The sequence below is a fragment of the Neospora caninum genome, chromosome Ib (genome assembly GCF_000208865.1).
Source record: "Neospora caninum Liverpool complete genome, chromosome Ib".
Lineage (NCBI taxonomy): Eukaryota > Apicomplexa > Conoidasida > Eucoccidiorida > Sarcocystidae > Neospora > Neospora caninum.
The window spans coordinates 1,303,930-1,329,372 of NC_018386.1; the positions used below are offsets into that span (position 1 = coordinate 1,303,930).

At 60.4% G+C, this 25,443-nt stretch overlaps 3 protein-coding genes across 3 annotated transcripts; 1 reads left to right on the top strand and 2 right to left on the bottom strand.

The window, feature by feature from the left end:
* Window positions 1–1,297: 1,297 nt before the first annotated feature.
* On the bottom strand, window positions 1,298–4,357 carry NCLIV_003920 (conserved hypothetical protein; the record flags this gene model as incomplete). Its single annotated transcript, XM_003879894.1, has 4 exons — window positions 1,298–1,508; window positions 1,826–1,907; window positions 3,501–3,654; window positions 3,935–4,357. 4 exons carry the CDS (start codon window positions 4,355–4,357, stop codon window positions 1,298–1,300), a joined length of 870 nt encoding a protein of 289 aa, XP_003879943.1.
* A 1,671-nt stretch (window positions 4,358–6,028) lies between these two features.
* On the top strand, window positions 6,029–7,249 carry NCLIV_003930 (conserved hypothetical protein; the record flags this gene model as incomplete). Its single annotated transcript, XM_003879895.1, has 1 exon — window positions 6,029–7,249. One exon carries the CDS (start codon window positions 6,029–6,031, stop codon window positions 7,247–7,249), a length of 1,221 nt encoding a protein of 406 aa, XP_003879944.1.
* A 2,255-nt stretch (window positions 7,250–9,504) lies between these two features.
* On the bottom strand, window positions 9,505–25,363 carry NCLIV_003940 (conserved hypothetical protein; the record flags this gene model as incomplete). Its single annotated transcript, XM_003879896.1, has 10 exons — window positions 9,505–11,496; window positions 11,911–12,233; window positions 12,716–12,920; window positions 13,271–16,666; window positions 17,564–17,840; window positions 18,307–18,891; window positions 19,212–20,159; window positions 20,628–23,700; window positions 24,048–24,160; window positions 24,417–25,363. 10 exons carry the CDS (start codon window positions 25,361–25,363, stop codon window positions 9,505–9,507), a joined length of 11,859 nt encoding a protein of 3,952 aa, XP_003879945.1.
* Window positions 25,364–25,443: the final 80 nt, after the last annotated feature.

Below are 25,443 nucleotides of genomic sequence, written 5' to 3' on the forward strand. Positions count from 1 at the left end.
TATGCCACTGCAGTACTGCCGTTGTTAATGTGGAGCAGACCATAGGCAATCAGCCTCGGTAGGTGTGGCTTAACCGCGAAGTGCGACCAGGTGCATTCCCTCTCGTGCCCCGTGCTAGGCTCCGTTCTTGGTGCCATGTTCGTACGCATTCCAGGTGTCACTACAGCCTTCTTCGGTACTTGCTGTTTCGGCCCCTGGTCACCGGCTGTTCATTCGTAGACGGTTCGCTTTAAATTCGCACAATTTCCGTAAGCTTCCCACGGGGTCCTGGAAGGCTGTACGACTGCCCGAAAAGGACACACGAGCAATTCATTGCCAACACAACCTCCGGTGCTGCACCTACCAGGGGAATCGTAGTAATGCAGTCGCACTGGGACCCAGTTCCCCACGCTCGACACCAAAAACTGTAAGTACGCCTTCGTGGTAGAAGGGCTCACGCATTACCATGTTAATTCCTCCTTTTGTTAGTTGTGTGTCAAACGATGAATGTACAGAATCCCGAGATGCCGACCTGCCTCCTTCCCACCTCGATAGTACTGCACTGCTCTGCCATCAGACGAGATAGACGCACACCGTTTAAGCGTATGTAACGCTACAGAAGTACAAGGAGTTTCGTGTCCGCCTGTTAGAATCTGACGAAGTGCTCGGAGATAAGCGAATCGGCCGAGTTGAGTGTTTGCTTTTACAGTATAGTGACTATTGCCCTGCCATTCCTGGATGGAGTAGCGAGGCCGGGGCTACACCCCATGATTGCTATGGCGTCACAAACCGGCATGTAGCCTGTGTACGCCGCCAGTGTGTCGGCCCCTTGTTAAAGACATGCAACCGATGGAGAATCGGCTACGAGGAAGTGGATTTGAGGAGCAACTAACCGACCGCGGATATTTCCCCCTCTTAATTTTCTGATGCCTCATACGGTCCCAGTGGATCTGCGTGGATCGAGTTCGGAGGTGCAGCAGTACTGGACAATCATATGTCTTGTGCTTGCAGCCCCCGCGGAAATAGACGATGTAAAAAATGGTAAGATAACCAGGCGCTCAACAGGTGCTGTTGTAGGTTCTGCCAAATCGTAGTCTTGATAAGCGCAGAATCCACAACCGATGCGTCAGCCACCACAGCAATCTCCGTCACTGGAAGACGCTCTGAGCGGCCACGGGCATCCACTTCCCAGGACGAACTAACGGTAGAACACATTGGCTTGTCAACCTGCAGCAGAGACTAGATTACACAGTACATCCTGGTGTCGTTAACAACCGGGGCTCCTCTCCCACCCGGTACGCGAAAAGCACAATTGCTATTACGAGAGGATGCCGGGACCAAATTCGACTTCTACCACACTCTCCCTGTTCAGTGTTGCTTCAGCCTTAGCGGCTTTCATGAGTGCGTCTGCTGCCGCATCACTGTCCGCCGCTGCGGCCGCCGCCGCAGCGGCTTCGCGTAGGACGAGTAATCTTGACCGCAGCAAAGCGAGCCTCTGTTTCTTGGTCTCTTGAACTTCCTCTCGTCTCCTATAGGCACAGGCAAACCCCACAAGCAATGCGTATAAGTCAAAATGGTGTTCATGGAATCAGCCTCATCCTGTCAAGGCCATCAATAACGTGGCAAATATTTATTGCTGATCGACTTCACTTCTACCTGATGTCTGCCTAACATGTATTTTACAGAACATCATCTTCGCTGCTCCTCCCTCGTCGCGCAGAGTACTCGAGCACGGCCCGTCCACTGTGGTTACCACTTTCTGTTAGAATACTGTAGACTCACCCCCTCCCCCACATTTTGTTCTGCCTCTTGCCACACAAAAACGCCTTCCCCGTGTCTCTCTCACCTCTCAGTTTCTTTGCTGAGAGCACAGAGAAACTGTTTCTGCTCTGTCGTCGTTCGCCTGTCGTCTTCCGTCCTCGGGGTGACTGCAGACAGTCTCGAACGAACACGGTGCACAAGTCTTAACACGCGTCGAGCAGTCAAAAAATTGGTTTGAAAAACACGTGCCGCTGCGCGTACTAGCATGGTTCGACACATGGCGTCGATTCATTGACAACAACTCAGGAAAATTCTCAGCAAATGCAAAACCTAAAACGATGCCAAAATTCCGCTTCCCTTTGGGATAAAGGGCCGAAAGGTTCCCAACTCCGATATCTACTAGAGACGGTGGGGGTCAAAAGTGTCCGGCATTGCGAGAGGTACATGGCACGAGGAGCAGCTGCCGCTGTACTGTATCATCATGTTGCTTTCGAGTAAGCACCTGGCTCAAACGAGTGACCGTGGCTACTCGTGGTCCCCAGGGCGTGACGTCGGATTGACGAAACGCCGGAACGATTCAGCTCCACATACGTTTCTTTTACGCACTCGAGGAGTGTTATAACATCATATCGTATGCCACCGTGGGGAGACCTCCGTTTGCTGTTAGATGGCTTCTGTTTCCCCTAGCAAATCAACCCCATAATCCTGCGAGCTACGCCAAAAACGCCTCTGCCCTCATTCGGGTTGCCGACGGCATGGTATCCATTCAATGACTGCCTTGCCTCCCCAGGCAAGGCGAAACACAAGGCACTGACGAAAGCCTATCATTCCAAATTGGACCAAACGTGGTAGGTGTGTTGTGGAAGACTGACAGTCTCTGTCTTGCTGCCAGTGGCTTTGTTGCTCGACCTCTCGAAAGCCGAAATTCGCATCCACTGGATCATCCAGCACTTCGTCACTCCACCTCGCGTCGCTCCACATTGTTCCACCTGCCTTCATTCTTTGCCGTTCATAAGATATCGCCTGGCTGGCTCCTCCAGAAATCCCTCGCTCCTCGCCCCCACTCGTGAACCGCATAGCGGGAGCATCGCCCTCGCCAAAAAGGAAACTACCCCCGGGTTCTCTGCGTGACAGATTGCCCGCACGCGAGACCGAGCCTGGGTGCGTTGAAGACGGGGGTGCACGCCAGATCTTGTCCTCGAAGTCTATCAACTGGCGGGCGCCTACAGGAGCCGCCGAAGCGTCCTTGCGTCCTGAGACTGACAGGCCGAGCACATCACCGGCGCAGGCACTGCACCGAAAAGTCGGTCGGCGCTTCTCTGTTTGACAAGAATACAGGGGGATCACTTCCATGCCGAGAAAAGAAACACTGCCAATCTGGTCGATGCTAGGGCTCCGATACAACCGGACAACAGCCGGGCACTGTGTGGCATACGAGTGCAGGATGAGATCACTTCGGCTTGTTGACGTCGCTGCTAGACTACGAATGCATGCACGTAGTGCTTCAGCTAGGACAACGGATGCCTGAACCCCATGCGTGTCTGCCATCGCATCAGGGGCTTTTATCACACACCCTCTGCCACATAGGAATACCGCAGCCAACGACCTCTCACAGTTCCTCGACACACTCTGAAGCGGTATCGACTTCTCCCTTCCGACACACCAGGCACAAAATCCTGAATAAGACGCATCGGTTAATATCAGGACGCCGCGCCTCCCCTGCCTTTGCCTTCGTTCGGGAAAAGGCAGTTCACACTCACTAACATCGTCGTAGAGTTTCGCCTTCTCCTCGAGCTTCCGCCGTGAGGCCTCGACGGTCTTCGCATGGGCCGCAAGGAATTGCTCATCTGTCGCCGCTCTCTCTTCGACTCGCGGGTTCTTCCCCGCCATCAGACGACCCTGCCAGTCGAGAGGCTGAAGGAAGAACCAGGGAAGAGAAGCAAGGACGGCGACATGCACCGCCAAGCACAGCGGCGAGAAACTGCTGCACAGGTGCGTCGGCGACAGAGGCGTGACGTGCTCACCCCCGTCGGCGTGGAGCAGGCAAGGCGTGGGAGAGGCGACCTAAACGATCGCGTCAGAGAACAGGGAGATGCGCCAGCGAAAACTGTAGCTTAATACGATGCTTTCTCTCTGCATTCGCAAGGGATGGAGACGTCGCATTTGACAGTCTATAACCCTCAACTCCGCTTACTTTTTTCGACGGCCTCCCCCACCGTCTCACGGAACCTAGTTGCACGACTCCATCCACGCATCCAAGGTCTTCCTCGACATCGGAGTCGCGTGACCGCCTTCGTCTTCTCCGCACTCTCCCTTCCTCATCTGCCTCCGTGTCCACTCCCCGTTCTCTTCCGCGCAACCTCTGATCGCCGTCTCCCGCCTTTGTCCCAGGCAACCCTGCCGCGCTCTCTGGCACTCCCTTTCGCCCTGCGGGCCCGAGCTGGACGGAGCCGCGGCCGTCAAAGCCGGGGAGACGCTCAAGAGGCTTCTGCTGTTGCTCTTGCTGCAGACTGAAGATCTGGTTCGACAGCGTATACAGCGAGGATTCAGACACGCCCCCGATCTTGACTGCCCTCCTGGGTAGGAGGGAACTCTCGGTCAGCCATCCGTAGGACATTTTTGTCCCGTGCGTGGCCGCGCCCCCGCCGATGGGGGGAGGTAACGGGGAAAGGTGGAGGAAGGTGCACAGACCAGCAGAAAGGAGAAGCGCGTTCCGGCCACGGTGAGGCGGTTCGCGGCAAGGCGAGAGCGTCAAGAAGCGGGAAGGTGAAAGGGAAGTGAAGAACAAAGTCAGGAGCCAAGCGAGAGCGAGAACAAGAACGGAGCGTAGACTCTGGACAAATAAAAAGAAACCAAGGACTATGGATCACACTACAGACAGAAATGGAAGCAGAGCACGGTATTGTGGTGAAGAGCATCACCTGGTGCCTCTGTGCTCCGCCGCAGCCTGGCTGGACGCCCGTGCGACGCCACTGACGACAGGCTGTTGACAGGTGCCTGCAGCGGCGGCAGAATGATCCCTCAAAGAAAAGGCTAGCGATTGAAGAGATCGCTTGTTTTCGCTCACGGAGGAAAGGCACCACGACCGGTCGGCTTTGCATTCTGCCCGGTGCCTGCCAAGGCCGAACTCAGCATTTCGAGTCGACTGACCTGAGGCGGCTGCGCTGCGCGGGAGAGAACGCGAGAGGAAACGACTGGGCTGCTAGGCAGATCAGCAACATCGTACGGGGAGTGATATGTCACCCCAGATTATTTACAGGCTTCTTCTGGGCGCTCCACGCCGCCGCCTCAGGCTCAGGAGGCTGAGACCTGGAAGAGGGACGCCTCCTTATCGTAAAGCAGACGAAGAACGGACGCTCACTCGCTGTCGCGTCTGCCTCCAAAGAGCGATTTTTCTCCTTGTCGCAGGAAACGTCGTGTGAACGCAAACAAAAGGCACGATACGACCAAAGAGTGGGGGCGCGACGACGCCGCAGGCTCTCAAGATCAACCGGGTCCGACTTTTGACCAGCTTCATTCGACTAGGGCACGAAGGCGCACCTTCGGGCGGTAACCGCACTGCGAGCAGAAGACGGAAGGGGATCTTGCCGGGTCAGGAACCGCAACGACGGGAAAAGCTTTAGCGCTCGATGTGCCTTGAGGACGGAGAATACACATCCATGAAACAGGAACGTACGCTGGGAAAACGGGGCAGAGAAAACGAGAAAGGAACACTCCAGACGCACAAACTACGAAACTTGACGCGGAAATTCTCACCGGCGACTCACTGGTGAGTCGTGTGCATGCATAATGCAACTTCCCCGCCGTGCGCCGTAAATCTACGCCTCGACACTCCTCATCAATGAAGCTTCACAGCATTTTTTCCCTTCCTTGCGCTGCAAAAACGTTTCTCCTTCCCTCATTTCAGAACTCCTTTTATCGACTTGATGTCGCTGAGGCAGGCATCGAAGGCAAAGCCCATCTTGGCCGCGCGAGCGAGAAACCGCATGCATGCGCTACGCGGCGGTCGCGCCTCCCAGTCACTCGAGAGACACGGCAAATATGAGCAGCAGCTAAAGCTGACTGTTCTCCCTGCTTCGTTTTCTTCTCTTTTCCGCTCTCTTCCTTGGTGGTGAAGAGGGCCGTACTTTTGCCTGCCTCTTCAGCCCCGCCTTCCTCGAGTTGTGGTTGACTCTCCCAATTCTTGCCAGAGAGGGCTGCATTCCACGCTGGGCTGTCCAGGCATCGAGGCAGCATCGCGTTTCCGGCCGTCTATGGCAAATCTCTCTCTCATCTCTTTTTTATCAGGATGACTGAGGAGACGTGCGGTGTCTCCTCTCCTTTGCGTCAGTCTTCGTCTTCCATCTGTGGGTCTACAGCTTCTTCTTCGCGGGACGGTGCGCCTTCTTTTCCTGCCAACGGCGTCTTGGGGAAAGAAACAGCGTCTTCCGCCTCACCATCCGCGTGTCCCCGCGCTGACTCTTCGCCTTCGTCCACTCCATGTCCCTCCGCTTGCTCACCCGCCACACCGTGTTCCTCCTCCCGTGCGCCGTTCCCGTCTCTTCCCTCTTCGTCTGCCTCGTCTTCTCCGTCTTTTTCCTCCCTCTCGTGTCTCTTCAACGGTACCCTACACCGCCTGCACGCGACCAGCGAGGCTGCGGCTGCCCTCGGAAAGAGTGCCTCCTCCCTCCTCGAGGAGCTCTACGCGGTCGTTCTCGAACGCGACGCGCTGGAGGAAAATGAGCAACGCCAGAAGCAGAAACGAGACCGCGTGGAAGCGACGGGCGAAAGCGACGGCGAGGGTAAAGACGCCTGCGTATCGCCTGCAGGCGAACGTGTGGTGAATCGGTTGGAACGTCTCTTGCTCTCTCTCCAGAGCATTCTGAATCAGGAGAGAGAACTCGCTCTCCAAGGACAAGAAGCTGTCGGGTCGCTGGACGCCGCTCTCCGCCTCCACCTGAAGGCCGAGCCTTCGTTTTTGGGCGCCGGCGGGACGGACAGGAAAGCGCCGGAACGGGGAACGGAAACAAACGCACGGCAGGGCGACGCTGCATCTCCCTGGCCTTCTTCCACAGCATCCTCCTCTCTTGCCTTCCCGTCCTGCTCTTCCGCGTCGGGCTCTTCCGTGTCGTCGCCTTTGGCTGCCTCGCCAACTGCCTGGGACACTCAGCAGGGAAGCGGGGTCGGGAGCGGCAGGGAGAGTGTGCACGTCGAGCGGGCTCGGCGAGAGAAGGAAGCCGTCTGCGCGTTCCTCGTTCTCTGCAGCCGCCTGGCCTCTTCCCTGGAAGAAGACGTGCAGTTCAAACAAAGCGTGAAGGAAGAACTGTGTCACTTCGCCCCGGCGGAGACCCTCCGAGCTGCAAAAATCGCTTTCCTCGCGGAGCCGTACGTCTGGGAGCAGACCGACCTTCTCCAGAAGGCTCGCCTCTGCCTGGACGCGTGGACTCGATCGACTGCGAGAGAAGGCGAGGACGCCGAGAATCAGGAGCCCCGGGAGACAGAACCCGACGCAGCGGCAAGGTCGAGATAGACGGAAAGTCGAGATCGCTGGGCGTGGGGATGTACCGTTTCGTTCACGAACTCGCCGTTTTATTCGATGACCGCAGTGTTCACATTGTAGCTCACAGCGAATACACAGAGGAGTGGATACACCCATGCTGCTGAAAAAGCGGATTCCAACTCCGCTTCGAGGCCGCCCGCTCGACTGCAGGCGTCGAAAACAGTCTGGAGCGTCCGCCGACCGAGTCGGCGACGGGCCAAGGAGCGCACCGGAGGGCGGAGAGGCCATCGGCGCGTGGCGGATGGAGAGGAGAGAAGGCTTCGAACGTGGACACACAGACAACAACGGAGTCGAAGGGAAAACGGCGCGGAGAGGAGAGATTGTGGGAGGGAGGCTTGGGCGTTTCGCAGTCCGGAAACGAAGGACGGAGAGACACTCTTGTCAGGGAGAGAACACATTTGAGCGGGCTCGCCAGAGCTTGCGTCTGCGTGCTACCACGGTAACGTTTTTCAAGTGGAGAGACATCCTGAAGGCCAACCGTGTGGGTGGGGCCGCGAAGCGCACGAAACAAACGAGACTGTGTCTCATGCCAAGGCTTTGTTCAGGGGACAGGTTTTTGTTTCTGTGTTTCAACGAGTTCCGCGAAGCGCTGCATGCGGGTTCACTGCAACAGACGGTAACGCGCGGGATGACGTTGGGCTTACTTAAAGGTGTACACTTGTTCTGACGGAGGATTTTGTTGAGTCGCGCTTGGCAGAAACACGAGGCAGCTTGCTATTGGCCAAAGGCGAACAAGCACTTGCAGAGCCCGTCGAAGGTTTGCAACATTTGCCATCAGCGGTTTACCTGTGATCCTATATATGTATATAAATATTGAAACCCAGTGGAGTTAGGCAGACCTCGAGTCTTTTCCATTCTCAGCTTCAGGTCAGTGTCGGGTGTCCAGATTGGCTGCAGCGTCGAAGCCGATCCACTCGAGGGCCCTGCGCCGCGCGATGTGTGTCGTCCACCTGCGTTTGCACGGCGAGATGCGAACCTCTGGCGGGCGTAAGGACCTTCCCTGTCAGAGGCAGTCTCAGAGACCGGCCAGCAGCTCTAGCTGGACTGGTGTGCGAAGACAAGGGACTTAAGTCGGACGCTCGGATGCTGCGTGAGCGCTTGGGCGCTTTGCAGCACGCACCTGCGCGTTTCACGTTATTTCCGTAGAGAAGTAGACAGTCGCGCACAACAAAATGGCGGTGCATGCAGACGTCAGAATCCACTGGCCAAGGACGCCCTGCGTCTCGCCAATCGGCCGCTTCGTCGACTTCCCTCTTTGTCGCCGTCGGCAGAGAAAAGAGGAGCGCTAAGCTGACGTGCGGCGAGAGACACGGAAAACACCCGGGGTTCGATGGTCCAGTTCGCTTGCCTGTCGCTCTCCCGAGACGCCGTCTTCTCGGCGTGCCTTGTAGACATGCCAACATGAACGCCGTCCGATCTCGCATCGTCACGGCAGGCTTGAAAAGGACGAACACGGTTTGCGATAGAACCGCAACACAAGGATATTTACACAGTTCAGCCCTGTATTATTTAACTCAGGTAATTGGTGTTAGGTTTGGGCGCCACAGGCACCTCACGACCAACCGCAGCTCTACACGGGACACGATCCACAAACCGAAGGGCCGAGAGGCGAAGCGCTCTACGGCCGCCGGTATGACTTTGCGTCTCCTGGTCATCCGACAAGTCCGCAACAGCTCTCAACTTCCACCAGGCTCACAGACGGAAAGGGTGCGGAGAGGAGACGCAGCTGCAACGCCCTGAGCTACAGAGAGTTGCAAATGCATTCCTATTTAACCACACGCATGCATCCCTATCTCTTTACAATACAGGTGCGCGACCGTGCTTAACAACGCCAAAGGCACGTGACAAAGTACACTCAGAACCCTCTGTTGTGACCCTATGAGTCTCATCTTACAGTATGACAACGCCTCCCTACATCCCCCCTTATATATATACATATGTTCAGAAATATGTATATATGTATACGCATATATATATATATATATACATACATACATATACATATACGATTTTACGGCTGCCGCCGCGCTTCTTCTTTGTTCGCCCCGCACCTGTGCGAAGATGTCTGTTCTTCGATCGGAGCTTTCACAGAGAGTCGCGCGTCGCTTCCGGAGATCTTATTAGGCGACGCAACAGTCGCGAACTGGAGGAAAGACACGGGGGGGGGGGGGGGGGGTCAGGCAAAAAGAGCGCGAGAAACCTGACACCTGCCCACGGCGAGCGCTTCACGGCTTCTCTCGGGCGTTCTCTCTGTCTGCATGCACTTCCGTCGGGCCCGCCTCGCTCGGTTTGGCTTTCGCCGCGCTCCTTGAAACGACGCGCATAAGCGGCGGCCAGCCTCTGCCCCCGTCCCCTTCCTCCATCTCCACTTGGCGAGCGCAGAGATACGCCTTCACGGCTTCCTCCAGCAGCCGCGCCTTCTGCGAGCTACATGCGGAGCATGACGGTCGTCCAGCGCTGGAAGCAGGCAGCGCAGTCTTGGACAAGGTGGCGACAGCGGAGGAACAAGACGAACCGCTGGACGGCAAACGGGTAGACACGGATGCGACACAAACGGACCGCGTACCGTGATGACAAGCGCCCTCGCCTTCCTCCTTTTCGCGGCCCTTGGCTCTCTGTCGATCTCTCTCGGCTGCTTGAACAAGGCAGGATGCGCCGACGCCCTGCCGCTCGTCCGCACGCGTTCTCTCGCCTCCTTGGCATGCATAAAATTTAAAGGTCCCCGCACTCTCAGTCGTGCAGCCAGCAACGCAAGCGCCTGCCGCGCCGGGCGCGAGCGCTTCTGTCGCCCGTTGGACCTGGTTGTTGTTGCCAGGGTTCGTATCACTTTCTGAGTGTCGCGGGCGTTTCTGACCCCGCGATTCGCTGTCCGCTTCGTGACTGTCCTTCGCCCGGCCCATCACATTTTGTGTTTCCTTGCCTGAACCCGCGGCCGGATACGTGCAGGTTCGGTCCCCCGCGTCTTCCAGTGCGGAGGTCGTCTCTCTCCGTAGCGGACTCGCGCCAGCTGGTGGCCCTGCCGCCACATCGCCGCTCTCGAGAGCGCGGCCTTCCTTCTCCATCTTAGCCTCGGCTGTGTCGGCGGTCTTCTCTCTCTTCGTTGCGTTCGACTGATTCGTAGTCGTTCCCTCCCTGTCCCGGCCTCCCGCCGTTCGTTCTTCTTCGCGACGCTGGCGTCTGAGCTCGAGGGCAACTTGCGCGTGCTTCGCCTTGGAGGAGAAGAAGGCGAAACAGACTGTGAACGCTCGCTTCTTTCGCTCGGCAGCTTTCTGGCCTCTCGTCTTTCCCGCGGTTGAAACGAGCGCGTGGCTGCCTTCGCGCGTCTTGCGCGGTCTTCTCCCTTCCTCGACATCTGCGCCGCCACTCGAGGCCTCTTTACGCTGACACGGTTCAACGAAGCGTCTGCAACGCATGCACCTGCGCTGCATGCCGTTTGAAACGCCGTCCACGTCCTTCTCCCTACTCTCCGCAACGCCCGTCCCCTCTTGGGATGGCTGTCCTTCACAGCCCTGCCTGTTGCCGGAAGAATGCTGCTTCGCTGAGGTCCTCGATTCTTCCTTCCCCGCGCTTTCTTCTTTCGCCTCTTGCTTCCTTTCTCCGCGTCCCTGTCCTGCGACGTCCTTCCCCGCTCCACTGGTCTTTTCTTCGTTTCGTTCCCGTCCCTCTTCGCTTTGTCCTCCTTCCCCTTCGGTTCCCCTTGGCGCCACACAGCCTCGTTCTCCCTCCGCGCAGCCTGCCTGTCGTAGTCGATGTCCCTCCTGGCGGATCGGGGTGTCTCCGGCGTCCTGGCTGTCTCCGTTTATCTGTGCGAGAGCCGCCTCGCTCCAAGGGGGCGTATTTTCTTTGTCTTCGCTCTCTCTGCACGTTCCCCTTCTCGCGACCAGGGAGTCGCAGAATCTTCCGTCGCGGTCGCGTGCTCCACGTTTTCCCTCTCCCGCGCTTTCCGCGCCGCTCCCCCGGTCTGTGTCTGACTGGCCCGGAGGCGCAGAAGGCGGCTCTTGCCGCAGGCCTGGCAGCAATTGGGAGGCGCGACCCGCGCCTGAGACGTCGCGGTGGGACGAGAGAGCGCCCGCCGTTCTTCGTGGAGCCGAGGCGAGACGAGCACCCTCTTCGCCATTGCGGCTGTCCTTTCGTTCACCGTCAGAGACGCCTGGGCTGGAGATCCGAAACGCAGAAGCGTCGACTTCATCGCCGCACTCCGGGAGGGGGAAAGCCGTCTGGTCAGCAGAAAGAACGCAACCTGTGGTAGCAGGCAGACAGTCTGTTGGTGGGCGCGCGACTGTCGCCGAAACGGCGTGTGCAGCAGCCGAGACTGCGTCCCCCGCGGAGGAAGAAAGCACCTGCGTAGGAGGGCTATACGGTGAGGACGAAGAGCAGGGCGAACGAGAGATGCAAGAGAAAGGAGCAACAGAAGACGGGAAGGGCGATGGAAACGGAAACGCGGAGTTCGACGGGGCCGGGGAACGGGGGGAAGATGCGCGAGGCGCGGACCGCCAAGCCGAAGGCGAGGAATGTGCCGAAGAAGAAATATGTGAAGACTTCCGTTGTGTTTTTCGCTCAGCACAGTCCGAGCACAACGCATGCACGCGCCTGCGCTCATGCGCCGCCTTGAGGCCACTACGCGGCTTCACCTCTTGGCGCTTCCAATCACCTTTTCCCTTGCCGCGGCAGCGGTCCCGGGGGATCTCCCACGTCGCGCTTTTCGGGTCTTTGAATCCGCGAAAGACAGATGCCGCTGCATTGAAGCAGACGAAACGGAGGCGCTGCTGGAACGCCCAGGACGACAGACCCCCGTGCTCGCACTGCGACGTTGCGGGAGGCGACGCAGGAGAGCAAGAAGAGGAAGGAGACACGCCCGTGGAGGAGCGCGTGGCGGGAGAGAACGCGCGCCACTGAAACGGGATAGGCTGACGCGTGTAGGACAAGACAGCGTCGATGAGGCGCATGCATAGATCTGCAGAAAGAAGTGGAGAAGGGAAACGGCTAGCCTGCATGCACTGCAGAAGAGGGCCTCGATCCGATGGCTCTTAACGGCGCTAACGCGGAGGCAGAGAGTTCCGGGGCTGTCTTTTTTCTTCAAGCAAACGAAAGCTGCGTCGCCAGCGCGCTCGCCCTATGCCGATTCACAAGTAAACGCGCACGGACATTGCCACAACGCACTTGACAGATGCGCGGTCGACAGCAGATGTCTCGTCGCCTCGAAGAGCTTTCCACTCTCGCGTCTCTGTTCGAGTTTTTGCCTTCTTCGTCTTCACGCTCGGCCCGTCTCTCTCACGCCGTTGGTCCCTGCTACCCAACCCGTTGCTTCACACACAGACGCTTCGACTCCACACCACGTTCTTCTCTTTACACGTGTGTTCCTTGCTTCCCGTTTCTTCGCTGGTCTCGTCGCCCCCGCGGCTTCTCCTCGCTTCGACGCAGCCTCCCCTTGCTTACCGACGACGTATGCGGGTCTGAGGAACCCGGCGAACTCCTTCGCGATGCGCACCAAGCCGCAGCGCAGCTTCAGAAAGGTCGTTTTCACCACCACGTAGACGTTCCGGCACGCCGCGTCGGGCGAGTTCAGTCGCAGGTCGACAAAGACGCGCGTGGTCCCCAGACGCATAGTCAGGTGCCCGAGCAGGCGCTGTTCGAGCATCTCCTGCGTGCACCAGAAAAGGCAGATTCGGAAAACGGGAACGCGAAGCTGGAAACGGCGGTGACGGGCACTTGTGTGTGTGTGTGTGTGGACTTGCGCTAGCTCGCCACGCAGGCGGAAGAGAGAGTCGACAGCCGCAGAAGTCGAGAGAGCGGCTTCAGAGCAAACCACTCGCGTCAAGGACAGTGTGCGACAAGAGACGAGAACGTGACAGAGACGGCGTGCGGCCGCTGGCGCGGGGTGGTGCTCTGTTTCGCGAGTCGCCGCCCGCTGCGTGCTTGCATGCACCGTGTCAACAAAGGAGTAGGGGCATGTGTGAAGGGACATCTCCTCGCGTTTCGTTGCGCACTCACTGCCATGAAGTTTGAGCCGTTCGACGCGCCGTTTGCGAGAAACCTCCTGCGCCCTCGTTGAAGCGACAGGCTGTCGCGTATCGAACTCTGAACTGCAGTGTCCCCGAATGTCTCCTGTCTCCTCGCGCGGCGACGTCCGCTCCCCTCCGCAGGCAGCCCGGGGCCCTCTGCGCCTCCCGCGACGTCTCGCCGCAGCAGCGGCAGAACGCACACGCTCCGTCTCTGCACATCGAAGGCGAAGCGCACGCCCGCCCAGCAAGGACCCGCCGCACTGTGGGACGCGGAGACAGGTGCGGAAGACGGGTTCGGAGAGACAGGAGAGAACCGAGAGGGAGAATAAGGAGATGGAGAAGCTGCGGAGGCCGACGCGAAAGACGAGGGATAAATTTGGAGCGACGAATGGTTTACAGAGTAAGCGGGTTCGTCGTTGGGTTTGAGCGGACACGTGGCGGACTTCCGTTTCTTCGGACATGAGTCAGAACGCTCCGCATCAGCGTGTGAGCCTTCCTGGCGTCTCTTCCGCTTTCGCGGCGCCTTCGCCCCGGTGGTCTGTGCACCGTTCTTGTTTCGCCGACCCTGCGTTTCCTCTCCTGCGACTCCACACTGCTCTTCTCTACGCGCCAGTTTCGCGTTTCTGCTGCCGCACCTTTGGCCTTGATCGCCGTCTCGTCTGGTTCGCTCTTCGTCTCCCCGCCGCTCTGGCGGATGCAGCTCGGAATCGGACCCTGCCTCCGACCGACACGGGGCCCGCGCGGGCGTCGCCTGCTGGCGAGGACTGGCGAATGAGGCCGCAGAAGAGGCGGAAGAACCGGACCGTCGACACCCCGCTCCAGGCGGACTCGCGTCCGGATTTGTTTGCGAAGGGAAAGAAGAGCGGCGGCACGAACCGGTGGCGTCTGCGTCAAACAGGTTCGTTTTCAGCTTTTGCTGGTTCACGTTCTTGCCCCACACGTGCTCATCGAGCAGCAGATTCAGGAACGCTTCGGCTGCAGCCCGACTCGGCGAGAGAAAGAGGAAGTCGTCCACCCACCGCATGAGCAGCGGCGGCCACACCAGACGGCTCAGCCGCCGCAGCAACGCATGCAGCGCCTGGCGCTCCGACCGACAGAGCCGGCAAAAGGAAGACAGCGGGAGAGAGCTCGAAGGCGAGCGAGAAGCGCCGGAGACCGAAGAAGAGGACCACGCAGACGGGGAGGCAGACGACGGGGGCGCCGACAGGGCGACGGAGGCGCATGCGTCCTGGGAGCACGTGTTTGCCGGTCCCTTCTGTCGACGGGAAAACTCCAGGATGAGGGGACCCACCTGGCGAAAGAAAACGTCTCGACTAGCTGGTTCCTTCTCGGCCTCTTCGCTGCTGTCTCTGACTTCCCTCCCTCGCCTCGCCTGTTCCGCTTTGAGCGCATTCCGCAACGTCCTCGGGTCTTCAGCAGCGGCAGCGACTGGACGCTCCCGCGCGTCTTCTCCGCCCTTCGTCCCCGTGCCGGCAGACGCATGCGGTGGCCTTCGGCCGCGTGTCTCCGAAAGCCGGGGCGACGTCGTCTGGGGCCGAAGCGGGCCGAGAGGCTCTGCGGATCCGTCGCCGCGCAGGAGAGCCTGGACCGCCGGCCGTGCATCGCGATTGGCGTAGAACAAAGCACAGAGAAGCCCAGAAATGTTTGACCCTTGAGGAATGCCGATCGTCTGACGGTAGACGCCGTCCACTGCCTCTCTCGTTTCTCGATCTCGTTCTCGCCGAAACGCCTGTTCATCTCCCGCCTCCTCGGTTCTTCCTGCGCGCTCTTGACACGTCGCGCCGAGTCCAGCTGGCGTCCGGACGTCTCCCGCGCTCACGTGCCGCCCTGTCGTTTCCCGCGCTTTCCCTGCCGCTCCGTCCCCTGTAGGGCATCCAGGCGGCGCTGCATCGGCGCTTTTGCTCGCGTCTTCACCTCTCCACGCAGAGAGTCCTCGCCGCGCGCCGAGTTGCGCCCCAGCCCCCTGCAGCAGGTCCTCCCCTCGCTTCCCGCTGGCGCGCGCCTGGGGTCGGTCGCCCGCCGGGGCTCGAGCCACGGCTACGCGGGTTCTCGGTCCGTCTTTCGCAGCTTCTCCTCCCAGCGATTCCCGCTCGCGTGGCGCCGGTGGACAGGCAGACAGGGCGAGCAGCGGCTGCCTGCAACGCGAGAAACGAATGCGGTGGTGCCGGAGAAGCAGGCGCACGGCGAGGAACAACTCCTGCGAACTCAGCGCTAGTCGCTGGCCGGTGTCGGCGAGCAGCACCACGCCGCCCCGACTCGACCCTCGCAGCAACCGCCGCCGAAACACCGCCGCTGCGTCTGGAAGGATCGCGCGGCCAGCCGACATCAAAGCATAAGAAGAAGAAGAAGAAGAAAAGGAAGAAGAAGAAGGGGAGAAGCACTCCAGGCAGGCGTCCATAGAGAGGGCGGGAGAAGACGCTTTTGGCGAAGGCCAGGACGACATGAGAGGGCCGCGAGAGGCCGGGGCAGCTGCGCCTGGTCTGGCGAACATCCTGTCTCCCCACAAAGGCGGAAGTGTTGAGGCGAAGCGGGAACTGTGTTGCACGCCCGCCTGAGTGACGGACGCGCTCGAAAACAGTACCAGCTCGCCGGTCGATCGCCGTTTGTCTCCGCCCCTCTCCGGCAACAACAGAGAGGCCAGGAGCGGCTGGCGGCCCGCGCGCGCTGGAACGGCGACTTCATCGACTCTCCCAATGGACGAGAAATGCGTTTTCTCTGGCTTTCGGAACCCATCGAGTCTCAACGTTCGCCTCGCTGTCTCATTCGCCGCGCCGGCCGGAAGTTTCTCGTCTCTTACGTCCCTACTGCTCTTCAATCCCTCCTCGTTCTCTCTCTCGTTCAGCTCGTCCTCGGTGGCAGTCTTTGTCCATTCGCTGTTTTCTCTGCGGCCTCGCCTTTCGCTTCTCCGCCTCGGCTCAGCCTCGTCCTCTGGTCCTTCGCTGTCCCTGCCTCGAGTGCTTCTTCCTGTCGGCTCCTGGCCGTCCAGTCTGCTTCGCTGCTCCGGCGCCGCTTCGTCCCTGTCTCCTTCCACTTCGTGCGTTTCGCCCTCGCTCTCCAAACCGCTCGCGTGCCTTCTGCCAGTCCGCTCCCCGTGGCTGCGCGGCCCGACCCCTCGCCGCGCTCTTCTCTCTCGTCTCACGATTGCAGTTCTTCGGCTGTCTCTCGGGCTGAGCTTGGGCGGCACAATTCGCCTGTAGAGCTTCAGAATGTGCATCTTTTGGACGGCTGCGCGTTCCAGAGCGCGCTGCACAGATCGCAGGAGGTCTGCGTGCGTGAGGCCCTCGTAGCACGCCTGGAGATCTCCGACGACGAAGAACATCTGAGAAAACGAGACGCGTCTGACCCTCGCGCGCGGGCCCAATCGAGCAACTAGCTTCTCCACTCGCTGGAAGAGACGCAGATACACGGACCACCACGCGCGCAGGCGCCGATGGACGTCGGAAAAGGACAACACGGAGCAGCCGAGAACCGAGGGACGGAAGCGACAGAGAGCGGCGAGTGAGCTCCGAACCGGCCCAGTAAGGCTGTTCAAAGACACCAGAGAGGAAGAACCAGGAGCGAACGGCGGAGGCCGAGGAGACGCCCGCGCCGACGGAGCAGAGAGCAAGCGACAGGACAGCGCCGAACCTGGTGGAGACGCAGTGGAGCACCGCAGAGAGCGCGGTGTTTGCCGTTCAGCCAAAAATCCTCTTGGAAGGCCTTGCTCGCTGCGCAAAGCGCAGCCTCGACCCCACAGGCTGCCTCTTGCTGACTCCCGCTGTCGAGCGTCTCTCGTCAGGGTGAAGAAGCAAGCAGAGCGTGGCGAGGACGAGGAAAAGGAGGAAAAGGAAGAAACGGAAGAAGAGGGAGCAAATGAAGAGGAAGAGAGACAACGGAGCGAAGACGCCCGACTGGCGATCAGCCGAGTCGGGCGCCCGCGGAGCCGCCGGGTGCTCAGCGAGGCTGAGAAGGCGACAAGGCGCTGACGCACAAAGTGGCTATAGGACTGTGAAGCGAAGGGTGGGGACGAACAAGGGAAAGAACGGAAAAGAGAGGAAGATGCGTACGCCGGCAACGTTCGCAAGAGAGTTTCGTCTGCATCCCCTTCGGCTCCAGGACGGTTCACCAAGCCTCGTCCTGTGTCTCTGTTTGGGCTTTGAAGCAACTTCCGCAAGACCTGCTTGAGCGCATCCTTTTTGCGTTCCCTTTCTCCCCTCTCGCTCTTCGCCTCCTGTCCTCTTCTCTCCGTGTCTCCCGCCTCGGTGCGTCTCGCCTCCCTCCGCCGACTTTCTTCCGTCCCCACCTTTCCTTGGTCCGGTCGGTCTCCGCTGCCTGCAGCAGCGGGCGGGGTGTCTCCGAAGAGGAGCCGCGCAGCCCCAGCGTCTCGCAGGGTCTCCAAGTGTCTCTCCCTCGCCCTGCGACGCCTATCTCTGTCTTCCTCCGCCTTCTGCTCCAGCTTCTCGAGAGCCGCCGAAAGAAGGTGGGCGAGACGCACGCCGCAGCGGGGCTGCGAGAGGTTGACGAGGGGACGGCAACCCCGCGCCTTGGGCAGAAACCGAACGGTAGGCACGGAGGCGAACCTGCGCGCAGCAGGCGCTCGCGAAACGGACACTGTGAAAGAAAACTGGAACGACGAGAACGCAGGAAAGCGAACACGCAAGAAAGAAGCAACACAGTTGGAGACGGCATCTGCAGGCGGTCAAAAGGCGGCGAACATCCGAGGAAAGCCAAGGCCACGACGAGCTCAGAACGCGCGTCTCATCCGAACTGCAGCACGCGACGCAAACTCAAAAACGGAGGCGCAACGCATGCATATCCTAGTCATGTTTAGATGCCACTGCACGCAAACCTGGTTTTCGACCGTTTTCATCCAAAGTTCAGCCACTCATCCTCTTGATTCGCCGACTTTCCGCTCCGCACAGGGGCGGGGAGTGAGCGAGGAAGGCAACCTCGACGGCGAGAAAAGATCGCTGAGCGTCACACCGGCCACGCGTGACAAGCTCTCAACGAGAAAACCGCCACCTGCGCTGCCTCCCCGTGACTTACTCTTGGACTCCGGCGAGATGCACATGGCCCTCGTCGTCCTCGATCTCTTGTTCTATCCAGTCACTCGCGCTCTCCTGTCCTTCGTCATCGTCTTCGTGGACTTCATCGACGACCTCCCTTTCCTTTCCGTGTCGTGATTCCCCTCTTTCGTCTCCTCTCCGTCGTGGACCTCTCGCACAAGGCAGCGTCGTGTCCCTGGTGTCACTCTCCCCCTCCTGCTCCAGAGAGCCTCCCCCTCCCCCCGTCTTGGTCTCCTGCGTGACAGACTGCGCCGCCGCCTCGCTGTTCGTTTCCGGCCCTCGCTCCCGTCCGTCCTTCGCCTTCTCCTTCCTGTGCCTCGTCCCGCTCTCGCCAGGACTGCCTCGCGGCTCCATAGAGCTGCTTCTCTCGGCGGGCGACGCGCACGCCGCCCTCTCCCCGCCGCGCCCTGCCTCGCGCGCCTTCTCTGCTTTCTGAGAAGTTGACGCAAAGCACGAACGGTGGAGGCTGAGCGCTGCATGCTGCTCGACGGTCAGCCAGGCAATCTTCCGAAAGTAGCGCAGGCGGTGCGCACTCGGCTCCGCCTCTGTCACGTAGAAATGTTGTCTGCGCAGCAAGGAGAGGCACGACGCCAAGGGCGAGGGCGGAAACGCAAAGAGAAGAACACACAGACAAGAATCTCGGAACACCAATGAAAGGCTGTGTCGGCGAGCGCGGGACCGGTGGCTCTGGTTCGGCGCGTCATCTAGAAACTGCCCAGAAGAGTCGAGTCTCACACGATATGGGGGGGATCCGTGCTCTAGGCCTCGCCGAAGCGTCGCCACCTTCACATGGGCTCTCTCTTTCTCAACGCGACAAAGACGCAGGATACGCGAACGTCTCTGTTTCCAGCTGAAGCCGCAATCCGCGCTCAGTGTGTCGCCTACCTAAGGAGGGGGATGACGAGTTGCGTGAACAAAAAACAGACAATGCGGCTCAAAAAGATCTCTTGGAGACGTCCTTCTCCCTCTCGTTCTTTCGAACCGCCTTGTGGGTTCCTGGAGTCGGCCCCGTGCTCGTCCCTCGCAGACTTTGATTGCCACTGCTTCGGGTTCTTCTCTCTCGCGGTCGCGTGGCTCTTCGGTCCTCTGGGCCTTTCCCCGCTCCCTCCTCTCTTGCCTCCCACCGCCTTCTCGCCTCTACGCCCCTCCTCCGGCCGGTCCGCTGCTTTCTTCTTCTGAGCCTTCTCTCTGCGTCTCTGGCCGCCCTCCATCGCTTTCCTCACCGCTTCGGCTGCGTGCACCCTGACCGCCTCGAGCTCTGGACCCCCTTTCCTCGCTGCCTGCTTTCGATCCTGGGGAAGCGATGCCGAAGACGCGCGAGGAGCGCGGGCTGGGGTGTACGGCCGCATCTTCATGGAGTGAAGAAGCATGTGAAGCGTGACGGACTCGCGCGAGTTCAGGAGAACAAACTGCTTGGCCCTTTTCAGAAACAGACGAAAGTTCCGCTGGCCACCCAGTAGCTGCGGAGGCACAATGCGGCGAAGGACGGCTAACAGGAAGGCAATCACCCGCTCCGGAGGTGTCTCCAGGCGCAGGACTGCTAGCCGCTCACAGCGCGAAGAACCCGAAAGAGCAGAAGAAGGCGAAGGCGAAGGCGAAGGAGAAGGAGCAGAAGAAGGAGAAGGCGAAGGAGAAGAGGAAGGCGAAGAGGAAGAAGAAGGCGAAGAGGAAGAAGAAGGAGAAGAGGAAGCAGAAGGAGAAGAAGAAAGGGGAAGCGACGACGAAGAGACAGACGGAAGAGCAGAGGGAGACGGAGGAGCCGAGGGAGATGGAAAAGGACGAGATGAAGAACAAGTTGAGGGCGATGGCGGCGAAGCCGTCGAAGATGGAGAACTAGAAGACGAGAGAGACGGCACAGGCAGCGAAGCGTACGGGGAAGGCACGCCAGCGTGAGTACGGGAAAAAGGGCCAGAACGAGAACAGCTTAGCGATGCGGACGGTGATGAAAGAAAGGAACAGCGAGAAGATGGAGACCACCTGCCGGGAGGCGAAGAGCGCGAGCAGCGTCGGCGGCTCTTGGCCGGGCAATGTCGCCTGAGAAGTCGAAGAAAGTCGCACCGGCGGTATCGGGCCAGAAGCTCCTCGAAGAGACGCAGGAGCCGCCTGAAGAAGCAGCGGGACATCAACACAAATTAGGGCGCTTTCCAGAAACGGGTAACCTCTCATGTTGGCAGTCCTGGAGTTCCCCCTTCCCCCTGGAGTTAGCAACCGGCACGGCAAAACAAACACGGCCCGCAGGCGGGAACGTTACTCCCGCGCGTTCGTGGCATTGCAGGCACGACTTGACTGGAAAACCCGTACCGAGCTAAGGTGCTCTTGAGAGCAACCGATTTTGTCAGCCGCCGGCGAACTGTCTGCAGCAACTTCTTCTCCTGCTTTTCCTCTTCCTTCGCTTCTTTCTCGTCTCGTCGCGTCCCAGAGGACCCCGTCGTCTCCTTCGGTTCGTGCTCCTCTTCTCTCTCCTCTTCGCTTCTTTGTCCGCCATCTTGGGTGGCGGCGTGATGCGCGCTGAGCGTCATTTTCGCCTCTTCATCTTGGCCTTCTTTGTGCCTCTTCGCGGTTCTCTCTTTCCTCTTCGCGGCACGCATCTTGCGCAGTCGCCTCCGGAGAGCCCTTAGCACTGCCCGCGTCTCCTGCGTTCTCTCCGCGAGCGCTCGGGCGATGGTAGCGGCCCCGCCGCTCCGCCCAAATGCGGCTGTCGAGGGACTCAAGAGAAGGGGAGAGCACAGCACAAATTTTGCCAGAATTCGCGCCTCCACTCCTGCGCCGTCTTCTCTCTGTTTCGCGCCTTCATCGCCTTGCGCCGTCGCGTCTTGGAGGGCCTTTCCGTCACATTCACGTCTCCTCCTCGTACGGCGGTCGCCTCGATCTCCTTCGTTCCCGCCTGTCTTTCCAGCAGTCTCTTCCATCTGGAGATCCGCTCGCTCTGCGAGAGTTCCTCTCCGTTCGAGGCTGCGCGTCAACTTGCTCAGCAGCGCGTAGCTCGGCAACCCGCCCCCCCGGTTGAAGCTGCTATGGTGGCAAATCAAGTGGCGCGGGAGACGCAGCATGCCGGGTGTCACGCGGTCTTGGCAGGCGCGCGCGCTCGGAAAGAGAAGCGAAGTCTCCGTCCTGGAAGGAGTCCCTGCCGGAGGACCCGAAGAGACAGAAGAAAGGAAACGGCGGTGGAGGCGGCAGCGGCGTTTGCTTTCTCGCGCGGTGAGTCTTCGGCGTCGACGCAGCAGCGCCACCGCCCGTCGTCTGTCGCGGTGAGACGTCCACCCGTCGTCGTCCGTCTCTCTTTCCTCCCTTTCCCCGACGCGACGCGGTCTGGCCATGCTTGTTGGAGACTGGTGTGCAGCGGCGATGCTCCTTTCTCCCTGACTGTTTTCCGATGACGCGGTCGCGACGCCGTTCTCCCTGCGCGCTTCCCCGCTGTCCCGCGCTTCCGCGTCCCCACTCCTCTCTCCGCTCTCTCGTTCCTCTCCTCGCGTCTCGGGTCTCTCTGCATCTTCCGTCTTTTGGTTCTTTTGCTGGCGTGTCGCGGCCTCACCGCTCAGTTCGCGAGGCGCCTTCCCGTTCTCGTCGTCCCAGCCCGCGGGGCCTCCCTCACCTGCTTCCCCCGCCCGTTCTGTCGCGTCCCGTCTGTCGCCTTCCCCTGTCTCCTTCTGCGTTTCCCCCCCTGCGCTCCGCAGTCTCGCCCGCTGGCGCCGCGCAGTTCTCGAGGCGAGGCAGTGAACTTGGCGGAGCTCGGTGAGCCGTGCCTGCGTGAGGGGCGCTCCCGATATTTGGATGTACAGACTCCGCGCGAGATTCGCCTTCCCCTCCTGCGCGTCCGCCTTCTCTTTGAAGTCGGCCTTCTCTGCCTTCTCTGCCTTCTCTGCCTTCTCTGTTCCCCTCCTCGCGGGGTCTTCCCCCGGCCGCTGCTCGCGTGCCCGCGCCGCGGTTTGTCTCAGACTGGAGTGGGCAAGAGACGAAACAGGGACTGGCCCAACCCCCGCTGTCTCGTTCGCCGTGCGCCGAGTCCTCGCCCGGCGCGCCTTTCTCGCTCGGGCCTCGACCTCCGCGCTCGTCGTCGTCTCCACTCGAGAGAAAGAGCCTCTCCGACCCCCCCTGAGCGCGACAGCAGAGGAACTCGAAGCCGGAGAGGAGGAAACCGAGGCAAGGGCGCGCGAGCTCGACGAAAAAGAGTCGAGGGATGCGGGGGCGACACGGGGAAGGCAGCCGGAAGGCGAGGAAGCGACGTCGGCCAACGGGCAGAGAGAGGCTGATCGACTCTCGCGTGCGCAAGTCTCTTCTACTCCTTGACCTCGTATCTTTTTCTTTCTTCTTTCGCCATGGCTTCTGCCCCGACACCGCTTTCGCTCTCGTGTTTCTTTCTCCCCTGTCGCTTTGTCGCCTTTAAGACTCGATGCAACTGGACGCTTTCCTCGTGTTTTCTCCCGCCGGCCCTTCTCTGGCTCTTGCTCGCGCGTCTCTGCCTCCCTTTCGCCGCGCTTTTTACCGCCTGGTTGGCGGCTTCCTGCGTCTTCAGCTGCGCCTGCGTCTCCCCGCCTCGCCACGTTGGCATCGACGCCGTCTGCTGGTCTGCCTTCCGTTCCCTCTCGCTTCTTTCCGGGGCCCGGTGTCTCAGTGCCTTCGCTTGTGGGGCGGAAACGCAAAGGCCGCAAGGCGGCCGAGGAGCACCGGGACGGGCGCTGGGAAGCGTCAAACAGACGCGCGGGAGACGGGTGTGTTTGCAGTGTCTCTGTGGCTAGCGAAAACAGGCGTGCGTCGACAAAAAGACATGTGTAGCTGAGCAAATGCATCATGACGCGGCTGCCTATTCGCTCGTAGAGACGCTGCCAGGCAGGCGTCTTCAGAAACAAATTGACGCCGTTCCAGCTGTGCACTGAGGCCCTCAGAACGTGCCCCTGCCAGGCCGATGCCGCGACAGAGTACGGCGACAGGCTGGCCGTCCCTGGAGGCCCACGAGCAGCGGAGAGAGGAGAACCGAAGGACGCATGCGGGGACACAGACAGCGGGACGACAGACGAGCAAGCCGAGGAAGAAGCTCCTCCCCGCGGCGAAGAAGACGAGTGAAGAGGCGAGGGAGACGCGGCGGGGCAGAGAGGGTCCGAAGCTGGCAACGAAGCGCCCGGAGCCGGCGATCGCGAGGCCGAAGGGAGGCGCGCTTCTCGAGCTGAGGGCTGGCGAAGGCCGCTCGGCGGAGATGCGGGTGAGAAGGACTGAGGCGGCGCGCAAGGGAAAGAAGCGACGGACGGGCATGCAGACGGGGCAGAGAACGGCTGTGTGTGGCGCAGGAGCGGACGATGGGAACTCGGCAGATCCGAAGCTCGGATAGACCCGCTGTGCGAGAAGGAGAAGCCGGCGGTGAGGACGGACCTGTGAACCCCTGGCGGCAACGCAGCGGAAAGTCGAATTGCAGCTGGTGTTGTTATGAACTCGCGAGACAGCCGACACGGACAGCCGAAGAAACACGGTCGAGACGCTTCACAAAAAAAGGCAGGAGCACCTGGAAGACCCCACAGGTGCGCGAGAGTGTAGTGTCGGTGTGTTGGACAGGCAAAGCGCGGAGCCCACGCACACTGCTTGAGCCTTCCTTTTTCACGTCTGTCGACTCGGCGCAGCGGCCGCATTCATCGCATTTGAGCCGGCAAGAAGGAAGAAAGGCCTGGACAGAGCGGAAGGAAAGGCGCCTGGTGCTGAGGAGAGAGAGAGGCACACGAAAAGGGGACGTACTGGAGGTGGAGGGGGAAGGCCCCGGAGCGCCACGCAGCTGCTGCTCGCAGAGCGCGACCCGGGCGACAGTGGCGTCGACGCAGGCGTCTTGGGAAGGAAACTCGAAAACGCGCCTGCATCGCCGCAGGCAAGAGCGCACGAAGCAGAACCAGAAAAAAGAGTTCCGTCTCGGACGGCAACGCACAGCGGACGAACGAGTTGGAGCGAGCGGGAGAAAGGAAGGCTACTCCTCTCAGGCACAGTCAGGACAGCGCGTCGCAGAAAGGGAGAGCAACAAACACAACGCAAAGGCAGGAGAGACGTCAGGACAGAGAGTGACACATAGGTTCTGGTGGCAGGTCGCAAAGGCAGAGAAGAGAGATGTCTTACGGCATGACAAAAGACGGTTCACCTCTCGCGATCGGCCACGGCGGCGCTCGCCCAGTCCGAGGCGGAGCCTGCCGAGAGGCCATCAGGGGGTTACCGCCTGTGCGGTGACGGAGCAGGAGACCTGTGTCTTCAACGAGAAGAGTGGTGCGGAGAAGGTTGAGGAGAGAAGCGTTTCCGCCTTCTTCCTTGGTTTCACACCTCCGCGCTGCGCCTCTGGCAGGCTCCACACAAGCATTTCCACGACAGCCCCGGGAAACCCGTCCTCTCTGCTGGTCGGTCTCCGTGCCGCTCTCGTCCTCGAGTCTCTCGTCCGTCCCTGCCTCGCTCGGGTGATCTTCCGTCCCTGCCTCGCTCGGGTGATCTTCCGTCCCTGCCTCGCGCCCGTTTTCCGCCTCCCCCTCGTCTGTTCCGGCTTCGCGTTCTCCGCTCCTGTCGGCCCTCTCAGGTGCCAGGAGAGCCTCCCTGCTGCGACAGGGGCGACCGGGTTCTTCCGAGACCGCCTGCTGGCGGGGACAAGAGAGTACGGCCTCAGTTGCGGTGTTAGACCCCACAGCGCGACCGGCCGCGTCCCCACTTTCTCCCTTATCGCCATTCTCCACGTGTCGACGCGTCTCCGAGCTTCTGCCGCAGTTCGCCTCGGCCCCACGCTGCTCCTCAGCAGAAGCCAGGCAGCAGTCGGGTGTGGGGGGCAATCTCTGGGAGCGGAGCGCGGGAGAGCGAGGTTGCGGTCCAGCGCTTGCAGGGAACTGGAAAAGTTCCGGGAGGTTCCAACGGTACGCGAAGCGCAGACAGTAGAGCCCAAGTGTACATACAGGGACTCCCAGTGCCTCCTGAAGCTGCTCCTGCACTCGACGGGTCCTGGCTCTCGGGCCTAGGAGTTTTTCCTGGCGCTGCCAGGCGCCGTTTCTGGGCTGGTCGACCCTGCCTGCTTCTTTTCTGTTTTCCATCTCTCCGGGGCGTTCTGCTCCATCTTCCTGATCGGCGTTTCCTCTCGCAACCCGAGCGTGCAGCCTTCCCTCTCCGCGGC